This window comes from Danio rerio, chromosome 5 (assembly GCF_052040795.2).
Source record: "Danio rerio strain M-AB ecotype USA chromosome 5, GRCz13ab, whole genome shotgun sequence".
Taxonomy (NCBI): Eukaryota; Metazoa; Chordata; class Actinopteri; order Cypriniformes; family Danionidae; genus Danio; species Danio rerio.
This window is the reverse complement of record NC_141025.1, coordinates 22,194,929-22,215,310: the sequence shown is the minus strand read 5'-3', so window position 1 is coordinate 22,215,310 and position 20,382 is coordinate 22,194,929. Positions and strand designations below refer to the sequence as shown.

General features: G+C 35.5%; 1 protein-coding gene across 1 annotated transcript in view; it reads right to left on the bottom strand.

The window, feature by feature from the left end:
• Positions 1-20,382, bottom strand: part of cds2 (CDP-diacylglycerol synthase (phosphatidate cytidylyltransferase) 2) — a 30,710-nt gene extending 10,328 nt beyond the window's left edge. The window contains 5 exon segments of the mRNA NM_201186.2: positions 1,512-1,651; positions 5,086-5,183; positions 9,050-9,146; positions 10,005-10,129; positions 20,229-20,382. Of these exon segments, the coding sequence (NP_957480.2) occupies positions 1,512-1,651; positions 5,086-5,183; positions 9,050-9,146; positions 10,005-10,129; positions 20,229-20,294 (526 nt within the window). The 5' untranslated portion in view covers positions 20,295-20,382.

The window sequence follows — 20,382 nt, the reverse complement described above, 5'->3', positions numbered from 1 at the left end:
GTAAATAATGATTTATGTAAAAGCTAAATAAATATTTATGAAACCACACACTTATTCTCTACTGTACTTGTAATAATTTGTATTGAGAACATTTATATACATGACATTCTAATTTATTTTGAAAAATCAATTTGGTCTTTGTATGTTTATTACTTCAACTAACAGTAGAGGAAAAAAAGGTATTCAGCACGTCACCATTTTCTCAGAAAACATATTTCTAAAAGTGCTGTTGACTTGAAATTTTCACCAGATGTTGGTAACAACCAAAGAAATCCAAATATGCAAAGAAAACAAATCAAATAAGTTTATAAATTTGGTTGTGTAATAAAATGAAATAAAAAAATATTGAACACATGAAGAAGGGGAGGTGTGGAAAGGCAGTGAAAGCCCAAACAGCAGCTGAAATCTCTTAGTAGTTCTTCAGCAACCCTCTGCCCTTCCTCATTGTAAATTAATATTAGCTGCTTCAGTCCAACATCTACATTATTAGGAAGATGAAGATGAAACCAAGGTGGACATTTCAGCAGGACAATGATATAAAACAAAACCAATAACACTCTCAAATGCTTTCAGAGAAAGACAATTAAGCTGTAGAATGGCCCACCCGATCACCTGACTTCAATTCAATGGAAAATACTAAATAAAGATTGAATTTGATAGACGAGACCCACAGAACCATCAAGATTTTTACACTGTTGAAGTCTGTAAATACAAATCAAACCTGAGCAATTCATGTGACTTTATTCTCTATATGAGAGGCATCTCTAAGCTGCCATTACAAAAAAAGCTTTTTATATAAGGTATTAAATACATATCAGTAGTTCAGTAGTTTTTCCTTGTGTCCTTTTATTATAACACCTAACCATTTTTTAAAAGATTTTTTTGGTTTTGTTTTATTTTTATGTTTGTATTTTTACCAAAATCTGGTCAATTCAATGTCAACAGCTCACTTCACAAAAAAAAAAAAAAAAAAAAAAAAAACGGTGTTCAATACTTTCCCCACTGTATGTAAGCTGATACATTTCACAGTGTTTAGATACATGCACGGTTAGTGTATATGTTGAGTTTGGGGTGCTTAAATAATTAATCTTGTATAATTTTCTTTTATTTGCACATTCATTTTTCATATTAAAAAGCCATGTTTGCTGCGATGTTCTAACTGAACATTCTAACTAAATTTTAAAATAATATGCGACTTGCTGCTTGTCATTTAGCTGAAGATGAAATCTGCTGTGTTGCATCATTCTGTAGTAGAAAAAGAGCGAGGGGTGCAGACGCAGACGGAGAGAGAGCATAACCACATCCTGAATGAAATAAACTTAAAAAAAAAAAAAAAGTCAGTTAAAGTCACCACTAGTGCATTAACACTACTGGTGTTAACGCTAAACACATCTTAAAGTCCTCATCTGAGAAGACTTCCAACATTCAGCATAGCAACCGAACTGGGCAGCAAGTTTTACTTCTAAAATGCCCTTAAAACCTTCATTAACACCACTGGTGTGCATTCTAACCTGTGAGGTACAGGGCAAATGAAATGAAGCGATGGTATTTGCTGAGGATTCGAAGAGGCTCCTCCCGCTGCACCAGAGTGAAGAAATAATCTGTCACTGTTTCCCCATAGAAGAAGTAGTTCACACACAACAGGAAGTACCTGTGGAAAGCCGTTATGAACAGCCGTCAGACAACATTATGACAAAGGCTTTTCACATGCATTCATTAATCAAAGTGTTTTTTAATGGTAATTATAATGGGCCCATGTGAACGCAATAGGAGATGTTGGAAATAGACTGTTGCTGATCAGCAGCACAATAGGATTATGAACACATGGCTCTGAAATGGTTGCACTTACATCTGATTTGACAGATAATTCATCTACAAAACCTAAAAACTAAAAGAAAGTTCACCAGTGTTTGAAACTGTGAATCGCTTATGAACGGAATTTCACAATTTTCCCAGACACAAGAGAATCGATTGAGAATTAGTACAGTAAAACACTGCAAAGTTAAAATGTGTCAATGTGAAGTGATTTAATCTGTAATTGAGAATTTTAAAGAAGAGATAGATTCCTAATTTAGTATAGTGTATATATATATATATATATATATATATATATATATATATATATATATATATATATATATATATATATATAGTAACATTGTTGACATGCTAATATTAAACATAAAAAAAACATGCAAATAAAAAGGAATCAGCCTTTCAAAAAATTTTACGACTATGTGATTATGTTATAATTAAAGACACAGCAATAGCATCAGATGAAGCAGATTGATTTGATGGCATCAGGTTAAACTTTCTGACACCTTTACAGCACTCACATACATTAAAAATAAACACATGCCACAACTGAACATGGAGGATGGTCTCCGAGTGGCGTTCTCCAAAATTAAACAATGAACAGACTTGGGCCTTTTGGTATGTGTGTGCCGTTGTGTGCAAGGTTTATTTATTTATTAATACCTCACAGAATTTTGGTGGTCGTGAGCCACTGTCATTGTTATTTCAGGGGACGTGTACTGAAGTTTGGGAACCCCTGATCTAAAATGTTTCTTTACTATTCTATATACTATTCTATAATAAGTTTTTTATCAAGCATTGGCAAATAGTTAATTAATCATTTGTAAAGCAATAACTCTCCATTAATAGACATAAGAATAGATTTATAAGCATATGTATTATGTGCTTAATGATTGTATTTTCATTCTTTGCTAATGATTAGTTTAACTTTGCTAAATTAAGTATTGCATTATTTACAGAGCAATCATTTTAAAGAAGCTGGTGTCTTTATTAAGATCATTCAAAATAAGAAAGTAAATGATCAATTACATATTTTAATGAACACTGATACACCTTTTTTCCAGGTATATAGTAAGAGTTACTCTGGATGTTAATAAATACTTAACACAACTTCATGCAGTTTTGTGACCTAATCTAACATGAATCATATTAAGCATGAGCAAATAGTTAATTAATCAATAGTATAGATATTATAAAGTGTTACAGTTGCTTTTTCATAAAATTGGCAAAGTTTTCATAGTGAAATATGCCATTTCTTACTGTGATTCTCTATAAAACCTTGGTCACACTTTACAATAAGGTTCTATTAGTCATTCATTCATTTTCTTTTCGTATAAGTCCCTCCATTAATCTGGGGTCGCCAGAGCGGAATGAACCGACAACTTATCCAGCATATGTTTTAAGCAGCGGATGCCCTTCCAGCTGCAACCCATCACTAGGAAACACCCATACACTCTCATTCACACACTACAGACAATTTTAACTTTGAACTTGTGGGAGGAAACCGGAGCACCCGGAGGAAACCCATGCGAACACGGGGAGAACATGCAAACTCCACACAGAAATGCCACCTGACCCAGCCGAGGCTCAAATCAGCGACCTTCTTGCTGTGAGGTGACAGCACTACCTACTGTGCCACCGTGTCACCCGGGTTCCATTAGTTAATGTCTTAATGTTTTTTTACTAAAATAAACTTATATTAAACAATACTTGTACAGTAAAGCATTAATCATAGTAAAACATTTAATAATGCATTATTAAAATCCACATTTGTGCTTATTAACACTAGCTAAAGTTAACAGAAATGAACAATAAACAACTTTTTTTTCATAAACTAACATTGACAAATATGAATAAACAGTATAATAAATGTGTTGTTCATTGTTTGCTAATAAATGAACTTACATTAACTAATAGAACGTTGTTGTGAAGTGTAACCAAAATTTTGAACCCAACTATATTTAATTAGGGATCTTTCACTCATTACTACTTATATTTGCCAGATATATCAAATGTTTAACCCAAACCCTGAATATTAAAAATGCATAATTAAGCGAGATTTTCACGTTTACAAAACATGGTGAAAAGTTCCAGAAAACACTAAAAACAACTACATCTACTCTACAGTTCGACAGCGGTCTAAACCAGAGTGATTTTCTCATACCTCTATACAGCTGGTGATAGATAGCATGTATAGCTGGATGAATAAACAAGTGCAGTGGTTACTATTTTAACAAAGAAAATGAAACAACTTTTAAGACATCAAGACAGAGCTGCATTGTGAACAAATGCAAGGGTCATGCTTTACAATAAGGTTTCATTAGCTAATGTATTTACAAAAATAACTAATAACGAACAACAATTATACATCATTTATTAAATATACAATTAATATTAAAAATGAAAAACTTTATTTTCATTTACTGAAAGTAACCAAGATAAATAAATACTGTAATTAATGCTTGCTTGCACGCCAGCAATCTAGTCCTTGCAGATGGCTGGAAAACATTCACTATTTCCCGAACTACAATTCTGCCACTGAACTGCATTACATTTCCCATCGTTCACCTCACACACAAGTTCCGGACCACCACTGATTACTTTCACACAGCTGTAGCTCATGAAGACTGATTAGTTGGACTATTTTTAAACCTCACTTTCACATACACATTGCCGTGTCTTGTTTTCCTGTAGCATTACAGTGCGTTTTATTGTCTAGCCTAGCCTTGTTTCCTGAACCTTGCCTTGTTTGTCGTTTACGTTGTTTGTCACTTGTATCGACCTGCTTGCCTGTGACCACGATGATGACTTTGAATTTTCCTCATGATTCTGTTTTTTCCTGTTTTGATTATTTCCTATATGACTCTGAGTTAATAAACTGCATTTGGACCCTCGACTCCATTGTACCTTGGCATGTTACTCTTTGTTTGTTTGTTTGTTTCTTTCTTTCTTTCTTTCTTCCTTTCTTCCTTCCTTCCTTCCTTTCTTTGATTTATCTTTTGATTTATAACAACTTTTTAAAACATTCTCTTATACTATTTAAAAGTATGCATTCTCTTAAAATATGTTTTATGTTAGTAAATACACTAACATGAACTAATACAACCTTATTGAAAGCGTTAGAAATGAGGGTGTGGATGATGATGATACCCTCGTTTACAGACAAAGACAAGTAAACTATAAGGTAAGAAATAATAATGAGAGCAGGAACAGACAGGGAGACATTGAAGTGTGAAAGTAAAGGCGACAGGTGTGTTTCGGAGGTCTTACCAGCTTAGTGTTCTGAACCAGGGCAGGTCGTAGGAGTGATACACACTGTAACCAATTGTGATGATCTCCTGGAAACACTTGATCTGAACGCACAGCACCTGTGGAACACACACAGAGGACAATAATAAAACCAACAGGCCGCCTACTCTGCTGTGCTACATCAAGCTGTTTTAGAAAGTGAGAACGCATACTGCGCGTGTGTGTGTGTGTGTGTGTGTGTGTGTTGCTCTATTTGGCAGGAAATAATGCGTTTTAAATGATTTATAAACAGCTTGGATGGAATGATATACCATAGAGGTTTCCGGCCATTGTTAAAAATGTATAATTTTGGCTAATTAATTGTGGACAACATTTTTTACATAGTTCTGGATATTAGATTATCATTCATTCATTTTCCTTCCCTTAGTCTCTATATCAGAGGTCGGCAAAGCAGAATGAACATCCAACTATTCCAGCCTGTTGGATGCCCTTCCAGCTGCAACCCAGTACTGGGAAACATCCATACACACTTATTCACACACACACTCATACTCTTTGGACAATTTAGTTTATTCAATACACATATAGTGCATGTCTTTGGATTGTGGGGGAAACTGGAGCACCCAGAGAATACCCGCATAAACACGTGGAGAACATGCAAACTCTACATAGAAATGCCAACTGGCCCAAGCAGGAACTCCAATCAGCGACCTTCTTGCTAAGAGGCGACAGTGTTAACCACTAAGCCATTGTGCCCCCCTGATATTAGATTACATTGCTCCAAACTAGTTTTATTACTAGTATTAACTAATATAGTATTATTAGTGGAGAATTTTTTCTATTCCAGTTAATTTATTCAGTAGTAAACATTTTTAAATTGTCTAATGTTTTATATATCCAATGCTTTTTACCTTATTATTAATAACAGTATCAGTGTTGTTGTATTTATGTTAAAGAAATGTTTCACTCAAAATTAAAAATCTGTTCTAAAATAATGTGTTTCCCATTCTTGATGGTTTTTCTTTTACTGAAAAAAAAAAAGAAAATATTTTAAAGAATATTAAAGGCCCATAGCCATTGACTTCAACAGAATTTAGTTTCTATTATGGATGTCAATGGCTACAGGTTCCTAACATCGTTTAAAATGTATTCTTTTGTGTTCAACTGTAAAAGAAACTGCTAAGGTTTGCAACCACTTGCAGGTGAGTAAATATTAATTTTTGGTTGAACTATCCATGTAAGCATTTCAATAAAGCCGTTTTTTAACAGTTCTTTTACATTTAGCACTTCAGTTGGACCAAAGAAAATGAAACACACAAGACACATCACTTGTATAGTTTTGAATAGGGAAAAGTGTAAATGAAGCCCCGCCTCTACTACAGGAGCCTATCATTGATCGCTTCAGACTGACGATTCTCTGGGGAAGGAGCTCAGACCAGATGTGAGTTTCTGAAGATTTTTGTGTGAATTAAACTTTTAGAAATTAAACTTAAGAGTAAGTTGTTTAAAATTTTAATGGTGTGTGCAAATATGAAATTTAACCATAAGCTTTGCTAGCAATTTTTGAGAATTTGATGTTTCCCCATTTAAACAGAATGCCTTAGCATACTGCCTGAGATGTGTTTCAAAGATGGCCAGAGTGAAATTATTTGTCATAAAGAGACTTTGGTTTAACTCCATAATTATTTCTTACTTGTATTTTAGTTGCCCTAAAATTAGACTTTGATAGCTAGCCAACTCAAAAATAATAATTATTCATATTTGATACTACGAAGTAAAATGTAAAGCCTAAATTAACATAGGCACAGCTTTGACCATTTAAAGACTACTGAACTGGGTGTTTAGAGTATTTCATTCAATGCTACATAATCATATGCTAACATTGCTAGCAGCTATAACATGGAAATAATAATCAGCTCCAATATTCGCAACAGTCAATCATGGAATAAAGTGGATAGTGATTATGCAAAGAGACTAAAACGCAGTCTCATAAGCACATCTGCAGAACTACTCCAAGACAAGCGATTCTCCAGCTCATAATGAGCAAAATGTTTAATATCGCTAACAAAATAAATAACATCAATGTCCATCTGTCATGTCTAAAAACAAAAACACCAAAGAGAAGGCATGTCAACATCAATTGCTTTGCGACTCTCCTCTGAAATATCATCTTGTTTATTTCCTATCAGTGTCATCATCCATATTAATATATTCGAGAGCCAGGGCAAACACTCCTAAGTGAGTTTAAAACAGTCTGGGGAGGCCGGTTTGGACAGCCTAAGGGTAAATTAGCAGCAGATTTACAATTTTGGTTGAACTATTCCATAAGATCTTCTCTTGCAATAAATTACAAATGTCTCCCTGCTTTCATAAGCAGCACTGGCTTAATTTAATCTTGCATTTTGCCTCTGTCAGGCTAATCAGGTTTGTTAAAGGGATAGTTCACCCAAAAATGAAAATATACTCACTATTTACTCTCTCACAAGTGGTTTTAAACAAGGGCTGCGCAATATATCATTTCAGTATGGATATCGCAATGTGCGTAACCACAATAGTCACATTGCAAGATATGCAATATTGTGTCTGAATTATAGTTGAACAGAAACCATACAATTGCATTTAATTACTGCATTTATATAGAATATATAGGCCTGTCACAATAATCTATATATCGACTTATCGCACAACACATGGACATGACCTCAATCATTTTTTGGTGATGCAATATATACCACCCATATATAAAAAAAACTATTCTAGCAACATTTTAGTTGATTGTGCAACATTGCTATCTCTATTAAAGGTGTCAGTGTCAGTATGGTTAAAAAAACACTCTTAATATTTACTATAAATTACCTGGGACCAGATATCACAGCCTGTTATTTTTACCTTTCACTTTTTGATTAAAATGTATTATTATTTGTTTAGGATAAGCGTTTTCACATTCTGATAATTATTAAACTGTTAAAATGACTATAATTAAGTGAAATACTGTATTCTTAAGAATAAAATTTGCGCTCTTTTGGAAAGTGCGCTTGCATTGTGATGGTATTATATTTTCATTCTGGCATATAATGAATGGCATAAAATGGTCTTAAAATGATGATAATATTGTTTATCGCAATATATTTTGGTGCAATATATCATAAAACAAAAAATAGATATCGTGACAGGCCTAAGAATATATACAAACCTTGAATTTTTGCCTTGTTTCTAGTCCAAATATATTAATTTCAAAGTGAAAACAAGATTATTTTACTTATCCCACTGGCAGATCATTTTACTAGCTTTAAAGTAGGGTTAGGCGATATGGCCTTTAAAAAAAAAATCCAAGATTAAAAAAAAAAACATTTATTATAATTATTTTTTTTACCACACAAACAAAAAAAAGTAGGAAAAGCATTTATGTCATTAAAATTATTCATTTTCTAAACCCGAATACTGTTCGACTTCTCATACAAGTGTCAAATAGTGCTACTCAAACTATCTTATGAAACTGTATACCTATTTCAGAATATTTAGCTCAGAAAAATAAAACAATCGCAATATCAGATTTTTCTAATATTATACAGTCCTGTTTTAAACCATTATGTGTGTCTTTATTCTGCTGAAAAACAAAAGAGGATGTTTTGGAGAAAACAGAAAACCTGTAACCATCTATTGGAAGTCAATAGTTACCGGTTTCCAGCTTTCTTCAAAATATCTTCCTTTGTGTTCAACAGAAAATAGAAACTCAAACATGTTTGAGAAGTGTGAGTAAAGGATGAGTGAAAATGCAAGCAAAGTACACAGAACTAATTTAAGATCAACACAAGGATGTGTGACACTAATTAATAATTTCTAAATGAGTACTAGTAAAAATAAACACCAAATGTTTGATGCTGCATTTGGAAGCTTCGAAACCAGCTGTTCCCTAAAATTATGGCATCTGTGAAGCTCATTTCTGGTACATGGCCAGAAATCTGGGTGTACAAATGATACTCACAATCATCATCAGCACCATCGGCCCCAGATAAATAATGAAAAAGAAGAAGGAGATCATGGCTAGAGTCAGGATGCCCCTCACCCACCAGTTCTTCCATCTGCAGGAGAGACAAGCACAGTAACGCAAAGCATATTGGTTGCAAATATAATCTTCCTAATGCGACGACTAAAAGCTTTTTTATTGAATGAATCATCTGGTGTTTATACAACACTCTACTACTAATATGCTCTGGACTGGGGACGCTTTATTTGCTTTTATTAATATTAGATTACATGCAAATGTCTTATACTTTGTTTTACTGAAATGTAGGGTTACAATTTATTTCATGGTGTCCTTGTTAGTGTAACTATATGTTTAAAGGGATAGTTCATTAAAAATATATACTTATCCACTATTTACTTTCCCTGGTATATAAGTGGTTATATTTTCTTTCTTCTATTGAAAACTAAAGCCAATATTTTTAAGAAAGTTGAAAACCTGTAATAACTCACTTACATAGTAGGAAAAACAACTACTGTGGAAGTCAATGGTTACAGGTTTCCAGCTTTCTTTAAAATATCTGTGCTTATGTTCAGCAGAAGAAAGAAACTCAAACAAGTTTAGAACAAGTGGAGGATGAGTAAATGACCAAATTTTCAGTTTTAAGAGAACCATTCCTTTAAGTTAGGGGTTTCCAAACTCTGTTCTGGAGGGCCGGCATCGTGCTGAGATTAGCTTCAACACACCTGCCAGGAAGTTTACTAGTATATATAGTAAGAGCTTAACTAGCTGGTTCAGATGTGTTTGATTAGGGTTGGAGCTAAACTCTCCAGGACACCGGCCCTCCAGGACCGAGTTTGGACACCCCTGCTTTATTATAATTACTACCTACTTTGGTATGTACAAGGATAACTAGGACATCACAAAATAAAGTGCTCCCAAGAGTTATTTTGCTTAATGATTTAAAGATATGTACCGTGAAGAAAGGCCTGAGAGGGCTTTATTGAGAACCTCCGGTGTGTCATCGGCAGAAACAGGAACCTCTGGTTTCGTCTCACTGTCTGAAGCTCCATCTCTCTCCTTGCCCTCTGTCTCAGAGCCCTGTAGACAGTTAGAAAGAATGACATATAATAAATTGTAATTAATTCATGAAAAATAGTATCGTTTTACTTGCAAAGAAGTCTGCATATTTAAAATTTATAAGAAATGTTGTTTTTTCCCCATCGAGGATGCTTTTGTTGATCAAGTTAAATCTGTTAAAGAATCCAGAAAAATGCTTTTATGTTTAAATGTTTACAATAACAATAAAAGTTAAATCAAATGAGAACAATATAATGATTTGTGCTCCAGCTTTGTTTACTAAGGCTTGGTTGTGTTCATTGGTGCAAAGCAATGTGTGCTCATGCTTCATTTGTAAAATATAGCATATATATATATATATATATATATATATATATATATATATATATATATATATATATATATATATATATATATATAAATGCGTTTTTTTTTAATATAACTTATTTGATTATATACAGCTACTCCGCTAACATGAAAACGTCTGTCATATTTCCTAGTTCCTCCAAAAGACTGCCATCAACAGGCTCTGATTGGTCAGCTAACATAATGTGCTGTGATTCGCAGATTGGCTTCATATCACCAGGAAGCATCATGCCTCTATTAGCACGCGTTTTGCCTCTGCTGTGTGTTAGCCATATCAGTTTGAGCCTGAATCAGATAGAAAATGGAAAGCACACAGCTGAACCTCACGCCTGCTCTCTAAAATAAAATCTGACAAGTGCCTTTCACATATATTCCGAATAAGCATGTGTGAGTAATATGAAACATTCTCATATATTTAGCGAGTTTGTTTTTTGAGATGTAGAACGCAGGAAAAGCGGCCGCATAGTGAGAAACTGAAAGCGGTTGCATAGAGAGACACTGCAGCGCTGATGAAGATTGTGGGTGTTTTCAGCTGTTTGACTGATAAATATATGTAACTAAATCGTTAATGGTTCAAACAACATTTCCTGTTGTTTACATCCTTGTTTATGTCCTCGCTACAATAGAAAGTTAACGCTAGAAATTGTGCATGTAAAAAGATCAGTTTTAACAAATAAAAATACCTTCTCAGCTATAACGGTTCAGCAACTTTGGCCACACCCACGCACGAGGTGTATGTGGGCAACCTGAAGGGTAAATGATCTCATTAGACTATATGTATTTTTTTGTAGTCCTCAAACTTCATTCGTTGTAGGCTTATTTTAAGCTAACTCTGTAAAAGCAAATGTCTCCTTTTGCATTGAACTTTGAAAGTGTTACATTCAGAGATGTTGTTTATGTTCACACATCTACATTACACATGAACTGCAGTTTAAAATATGATATCACAGTGGACCACCCCTTTAAAGAACATGGGACATTGATGACTGGAGAAAGAAGAGGACAATTCAAAGTTATAATCAAAGGAAAAATAAAAAAGTTTTACTGTTTCACTGTATTTTTCATTAATAAAAACTGCATTCTCCTCTTCGAGACCTTATTTTTTCTGGATTCTCTGTTTTAACTCTTGTACATCCAATATAAAAAGCTGTGTATACCACATTTGTAAGTAAATGTGTGCAATTTAAAAAAATCCTTTGAGTACATTCCCTGCTATTTCAGACTAGTTCCCTGCATCTTATTTGACTGATTGACCACAGAAAATACATTTCAAATAATACAATGCTGAAACTGGACCTATATGCCAGCATCTGTATCCAAAAGAACTGCGTGTCTCAGTAGCCTGTTGCACAATTACAAATGACCTGCCTTTGTCACCATAGCAACTGGCCATCATCATCAGATGGGGCTGCACCAGTTAGCCTAACAGTTCTGATTGTTCCAGAAACCTCTTTCTCTTGGTCTGACATAAACCATTAGGATCTGATTACGATGAGCGCCCTCAAGCTAATGTACATCTACTGCTGACACTCAACAGACAGCAGGAGCTCCGGAAGGATCCAGGGTTTCCATGGAGACGGACTACATCCTGGTATTCAAGATGTTAAAAATACCCCCCCTTCCCTTCATTCTGCCCACCTCCTCCCCTGTCTCTTAAACGCCCTGCCTGCTACAAATAGCCCGTCAGGCACGAGGACAGCCCACGCTTGCTAATAGACACAGCTTCAGTCTTCCTGCCAAACTCGGCCCTTGCTCGTCTCAGAGTATGAGCAACACTTCGACTAAACTGTTGAACAGCATTAGTCATTGTAAATGTGGAATTCCCTGACAACAAGACAACAGTGACAATATACAAAAGAGATGATGGGTATGAGCACTTGATAATTGTCATATTAATTTAAAAGGCCTAAAGTATCTGATGATTGGCCTGAGAGAGAAAGACGAACAAAACTGCTTCCAACATTCATATAAAGTTGTCGTTTAAGTCCATTGGGAGTTGAAGTGTATTTTCAATTTGGAGGGAAGGGAGGCAGGTACTAGGGATGTCTGATCAATCGGCTGGAGATCGATATCGGCCGATAATCATATTTAATGACTTGATCGGTACTCGCTGATTTGGCCGATCTCATGAACCGATCGCAAGTGTTTGTTAATTAGTTTACAAGCAGAGGAAGACACAAGTGCGCACCTGGGTTACACATATTGCAGCTAAAACACGAGGGGCTCTATTTTGACGTTCCACGCGCAGAGCGCAAACGCAGGGCGCAAACGCTTTCAGGGCGTGTCAGGACGCGTTTTTGCTAATTTAAGGACGGGAAATCTGCCTTGCGCCAAGGTGCATGGTCTAAAAGGGTTGAGTTTATTTTCTTAATGAGTTATAGGTGTGTTTTGAGAATGAACCAATTAGAGTCTCATCTCCCATTCCCTTTAAGACCCAGCTGCGTCGCACCAAGAGCGCATTCGCTATTTACAGGACGCAAAGTAAGTCTAAGTGGAAAAAAAAAAAGCATTTCACAAGCAAACAGTTAACAGTTGACAGTTTTTTAACAGAAAACTGTTAAACAGAGCATCTACTGTGTGAGAATGAGAGATAAATGATCTTTCACTTTCGCTCTTGGATAGGGAAACCTTTATGCACAGACATCAATTAGACTATAAATAATTAATTTCGTTTGTAAAGCGCAAAGATTTGTTTCAAAACTATTTCTAAATTCAGTTCTAATTTCTAGCAAACGAATAAATGAACAATAATGACCAAGTGTGGTCAAAATAAGTTATTTCCATATGGTCTTAAACCTGACAGGTGAGCAAATCTAAGCTTGTTTTTAATAAAACAAATATAAATATGGATATATTAAATAATACTGCTAATAATAATAACATTATACAAAAGCAAATTGTTATGAATGAACTGAAAAAGCCTCCCGAGATGAAGACATAAAAGCAGTGATTTTTCATATTTATATAGGCTAGAAAATAATGTTTTGTGATATTTTAATCCTTTATAATTATATTCTATATCTATTCTTATTATATCCTATATATATCCTTAATATTTAATTTTTTCATATGTAAAGATATTTGCCTTTTGCTCTCTTGTGCGTATTAAGCAGTGCATAAGCGAGGCACAACTCTGCGCCGGAGTTTAGACTGGGTTAGTTTTGGTCTAATGAAAAATCTATTATAGTTTCTCAAAATAGCAACGTGCCAGCGGTCCGCCTCAGAACGCCTTCCTTTTTAGACCAGAACGCCTATGGGTGCACATATGAGCGCTAATGCATTTGCTATTTAAACAGCGTGGCGCAACGCCTAAAACGACTCTTGCGCCAAGCTGAAACTACCAAAAGACTATTGCGCCGCGTCTTGCGCCCCACTGCGCCGGGTGTATGATAGGGCCCGAGGAGTTAAATGATGCTTGGGGGCGTGAGCGATCGCTGCACCCATGTCAAAGCAGCTAAAGTATAGACAGATGTGGTGTTTACACAGTCTATAGGTGACTCGTACGAGTGATAATCTCTGTTGCCAATCACCCCTATCTAGTGTCTTAACCATATGACCTCTCCCGGAAGCTCCCCGAGTCTCCTGCATTTTCATAGTGGCTCCGTGATCTCCAGTAGGGTTGGGCGGTGTCGACCAATTTGGCATCGTACAATGTCTAATGTGAAACACAGCGATGGACGATGGTATCGTCGTCGTAGGTGGTGGTGAATTAACTATTTGTGAATAATAAATGAACTCGTAATGAATTAATTATTTGTAGCCTGCTGTTTCAACTACCTGATCTGCATGGTCTTTGTTTTACCCATAACCAAATCATAAATAAATAAAGAAAAGTTACACACAAATTACCACCTGTCAGTCACTTTTTCCGTGGGACTCTGGCATGAATATGCAGAGTGATCATAATGGCGTCGACAAATTCGGTTGGTAAAAAAGGTGCCCAACCAACAGTATTTGAAGTTTTTACTAAAATTACTAAGTACAAGCGTGAAAGCAAAAGACTGAATCAGTGAACTGACGCTGTGACACGTTACCTGATAGATTAAAAAGAGTCGTTAAATAAGGACAAGATTAATTAAATATCATGTTTTAACACTTCAAACTTTTTCTTGATTGAAACACGTTTAATTCTTCTTTCATCATTTGCAATGTTTGCAAATTGCATTGTTAGTCATTTTTCTTTCCAATTTTATTTATTTTTTTGTCCTAGATATTATTATCTGCAAAGCTACTTCTGACCACGACATGTTCACAAGATCTAGGTAAGGCGAGATCTCCACTTAAGCATCATGGAGCATTAGAATATGTACTCCGTATCGGCCAATCACCATGACAAGGAATCGGTACTCGGTATCGGCTATAAAGATTCTGATCAGAGCATCCATTGCACGTACCATTTGTAAGGGCTATAAGAAACTACTTCTACCAGTTTTAAGGATGTGCTAAATCCAAATGACATCACATTTACATTCAGTCATTAAGCAGATGTAAAAAGACAAAAGGTGTGACATCATTGCAAACTTAAACACTGTTCTTTGGCATTTGTATCATACTATAAATAGTGTAAGTAGTGCAACACTTTTCAAGAGAAGAGGTGCACTTTAAATACCTAGGTGATGCACTTTTCAACCAATAAAAGAACACTCTCAACAGTCACAGCTTTGCTCATGTAGTGGAAGGAAAGAAGCTATCAGACTTTATTTATTTAGGATTGTGCAAGCTAAATTCTCCTACATAAAGGATTATGCCACCTCCAAAGGGGGGAAAGGTACTATTTGGTCACTTGGTAATTTATTTAACTAATTTGGAAAACAGTGTGAATTTCGGGTTATTAAAAAAAAAAAAAGTTTGCATTCCATTTGGGATGACACTAAACTTTTAAGTGCATAGGGTAGAAGTACACAGTGCATTTGGGTAATTTACGATGCAACTAGAGACAAATGAAGAGAACATTATGAAGTTACAATTAGGGCTTTGCAAAGTGAGAAAAAAAATTGCCTAGGCACAAATGCGACATACTGTAATACATCTCAGCATTCTGTACACTTTTATATATGGATTTTGAAGAGTAATTATTATTTTGTTTATATTTCATTATATAATTTTATTCATTTTCCTTCGGCTTAGTTCCTTCATTCATCAGGGGTTGCCAGAGCGAAATGAACCGCCAACTATTCCAGCATATGTTTTACACAGCAGATGCCCTACCAGCTGCAACCTAGTACTAGGAAACTCTTTTACACTCATTCACACATACACTACGGCCAATTTAGTTCATCCTATTTACTTACACTATGTCTTCGGACTGAGGGGAAATCCATGCCAACATAGGAAGAACATGCAATCTCCTCACAAAAATGCCAACTGGCCCAACCGAGACTCGAACCAGTGGCCTTTTTGCTGTGAGGTGACTGTGAAAACAACTGAGCCACCGTTTACTTTTATTTCCAGATTAAAGACTAGTGCATATAACCACATAGGCTATGCTACATATTATGACCAAAAAAAGGTTAAACAATCATGACACTGTAACGTAACATTACAATAGAAATACAACACCTTTAAAGAATGAGTTAAATTCACTGTCCGACAATAAATATTATTGCAAAATGTGCATTAGGTAGTTAATTGTGCTTCACTTTCTAGGAATTCATGCACGCTGCAGCAGTTTACTGGAGTTTATGAGGTTTAGCAGAAACTTGCAGACGGCTCATGTCCTCCTGTCACCTAAATGGAAATATTTTTATGACTTTGAAACATTTACAGATAGAGAGTGTACAGTTACTTAGGAAATCATCATATCTTAAACCGGCACAAGTAGCCAATCTGTCAGCTCAGCTTCACATTTATCAGTCAAAGGTAAACTGCTCAAACTGAATGTGTTATAAGTTATTTTAAAGCCCTTCATATAAAGCCTGACTCATGTTTAAGACATATTGGATTAAGCACTTTTTTCTGCAGCAACTCCCTCTCTGTACTCTAGTATTATTCACATGCTCAAAATCAAACTATACCTAAGGTCTATAAAAATATATAGCGATACAATAATACAAACTAGATACATCCTGCTCAGCTCTATAACATGACCCTATAATTCATAATACAGTTATGAAAACTAATATGTCTGAAAGGGTTTGGATTTTTTTTTATATCTATAAAATATGCAAATATTAAGGAACAGCAATAAGTATATTTTTACTCAACTTAATTTTTTGTATCTAAATGATGATTTTATTCCCTCTAAACAATGAATTCTGGCCCAGTTGTTTATCCATTTTTTGACTAATTTGAGAAATATAAGACCAGGATGTCTCGTGAATAATCTCAACTAAATTCCTGTATTACAGCACAAAATCAAATATATGCCACACAACCTCCCTAGACAAATATTTACATAAGAATGGAGCAAACTAAAAGAGCAAGGTGACTTTCAGTGGAACAGTGTCACAGTATGCAGCAAATTATTTAATATCCTGTAGAAGAATTTGAATAGACCAAACTTGAACTCCAAGGAACAAATTTGGGATGAATTGTAATGACAATAGAGAAGCTGTTATAGCCACAAATGAACTATTAATGCCTGTGGTTTTGAAATTAAACATTAAATCAAGCACATATGGAAGATGTGTCCACATTTGCAGTTCCCTTCAGCTAAAATCAACTGAGACAAAGTGAGGCATGCTTTCTTGGTTTCATTACAATTGCATAGTGTACTATAATTTAATAAACCCAGCAGGGCTCTCTTGCCTCTTGGATGAATTCTTACAATGCTCGAACTCTCACAGCAACACAAACACAAATCTGTTTAGTACCTTGGGAAAATCCAACTCAAAAAACCTTTGTATGCAAAATGGTGTGACCCAACATGATCTCATGGCAATTCGTAACTTTTTGATTTAGTGGCTAATTTGTTTGAATTCGTATGATCTCATTCCTGCAATTCAGTACGATTTGCTCATCCCCCAATGATGACAGAACTTAAACAAATTTGTACGAATTAGCCACTAAACCGACAAAACGTATAATGGTTACATTTCCTCGTGAGATCAGGGTGTGTGACCACAAAATTTTCATTCATTCATTCATTCATTCATTCATTCATTTTCGTTTCGGATAAGTCCTTTTACTAACACGGGGAGAACATGCAAACTCCACACAGAAATGCCAACTGACCCCAAACAATTGTTTTTTTTTTTAAATAAGAATTACCAAATACTGGTCAAAAACTAAAAATTTTTAATGCCACCGACAAATGTGTCCACACAACAGAATCCAGGAATTCATGTATTTTTTGTTTTACAGGGTTTGTGTACCATAAGAGGGTTTATACTTATGCATCGAGTAATCGGCGTGACCCGTGGCGGCTGCCTTGTGCGTAGCATGCATTTATATTTCTGTGTGCTGTTTGTGTTGCTCTCCAGTAACACTAAACAACTGAAACGCTAGCTGGCAGTAGGTTTAAATGTTCCTCTGTGCAGAGTTTCTTCATGAGTGTTTTAATTTTTTCTGAACGCAACCTTAATGTACAAGTAGCTAAAACTCACTCATTCAGAGCCAGGAACCGGCGGACATGCAATGACTTTAATTATAAGATAAACACAAAACAAAAGTTTCCATTTGGAGCTCTTTTTCAGGACTTAACACTTGTGAGTCCTGAAAAATGTGTGTCTACGTCGCCATCAGCCACGGTGAAGCCGCCTTTCCACTACACATGACATTTGGACACGACTGTCGGAATATGCCGTCTTGTGGCAATCACACACACAGAATTTTCAGTTTTGTTTGGGCACCATGGGAGAGAAGCTGTTCTAACAGAGTCCTAAATAAGAGTGCAAAACGAACCTTTATTCTCTGTGTGTTCACCATGGTTGAGTGAATGAATACTAGAAACTCATAGATCGCTAAAAATATTGGAGGGAATGTGGAGACAACAAAATAACATTTTTTTTACTCATTTATGGATAGAAAAGTTTTTTTTAAACAGACTTTTTCTGATTAAAAACAACAACAACAACTAATATTTGTCATCTCACATACACAGACCTGCTTGGATAACAATAAAATACATTACATCCAGTCAGCCGATCATATATGGTCTATTCTTAGGAGTTTCAACAGATCCACAGCTCAATTCGGATCCGAATTTTCCACATACGGAAATGATCTGAACTCCACGCAGCTCCCGGACTACTCTCCATTGGAAATTAATGACTTCCGGTCTGTCGCTTGTCGTGTGCAGTGGAAAAGAGGCTTAAGGGCTATGCGACTGCACGCAGGCTGCACCGGAGCATATGCGTGTGCTTGACAAAGAAGTATAAATCAGCCTTAAGGGTGATTAAATAATATTTTTGGAGGAAACACCTCTTTAACAAAGTCAAAACTGATTACATTACATTAAAATTGAGAGAATCTAACATTGACATTAGCCTTAAAAAAAGATTCTGATTTGTAATTTCTCATTTTAAAAACTTAATCCACAATGATAGAAATTCTATTATACTCTGATATATTTTAGAATTTAGAAGGACTGCAAACCTAGATAAACACCAAAATGTAATGCAAACTTTCAAGTAAATTTAAAAAGAAAAAAGACAGACACTAGGCAGCAAAATACAATCCATTTGCCTGACCACTGAATCTGATATGCGAACGAAGGCAGCACAAGGAGAAATTTGCATGACCAAGTCATTTGAAAATGATTCTATTTATCATTGTACAAACTTACACTACACTAGCAAGGTAAAACTATGTTTAAAATATATATTTTAATAAAATTCTTTGATTTTTCATCTGCATGTTGGTTGCCCTAAAGATATAAGTGGTTGTTGTGCTTATTTCTCTATTTTAAAGTAAATTATAAAAGAAACATAACATACACATGGAAGATTTTTGCTGAGCCACACAAATCGAAATGACCAAGGAAATTCTCAGAAATTATTGACCATGGATATTGACATATACAGAAAACTGTACGCAAATACTAAGAATTCCTAAGATTATAGTGCTTTATCACATCTGACTGATGAAATATATCCTGAAATATTCAATACACTAAAAAACAAATCTGTAAAGATTCCACAAATACAAAACATTAACTGATTATTACAAGCCACTCGGATGAGTCTTCAAGTATGTGAAGTCAAAAAGAGTATTTATACACTGTGATGTTGAAAGGTCTGAGCTCATGCCTACAGGTCAGGCACTCCTGACACATGAATGTTGACTCACCCATCTGCCCACATCTCTCCCATTCTCCATATTTTCAACCTTTAGATCCAGACAGTGTAAGGATCAGTCCATGTACTCCAGAAGCCCCCAAACTCTGCTGAAAGCACAGCTCACAGGGAAGAGTTTTAACCACGCTGCCCTCAACAGTACTGGGATTGTTCATGCCATTTAACTTCATTTTAGCAACTGCAAGGAATACAGTGTTAGGGTTTGTTTTGCTGGGACATACGGGCAGGAAACCTTCAAGTATGTGAGCAGGACAGGAAGAACATCAGCTCGTGACTCATGATGATGCTCAGACTCTCAACATGAGCTCTAATCTGCTTTATTATCCTCTCATATACTACAATCACTCAGCAAACCAACGACTTAAACGCTTGTATTTTCCTGGCGTGCCGTGACATGACAACAGATTCATAAACATGACGATCTATATAACCGCTTGTGTCTTTCCATGTATGACAGCATGTAGCTCATATGAAAGCTATAACAACATACATCTCTGTGCCTCATTCTGAAACGTTACCTTATCCTCCGAGTGTTGATGCTTCAGCTCTTTATCCGTCGCTCCTCGCTGTCGTAATTCTGTCATGGTGGGCTCGGTTTGGTGAAAATAGAGGCCTGGCGAAGAAGCAATCTTTGGGGGGTTGCTGTTCGTTTTCAATGATTGTTATTGGGAC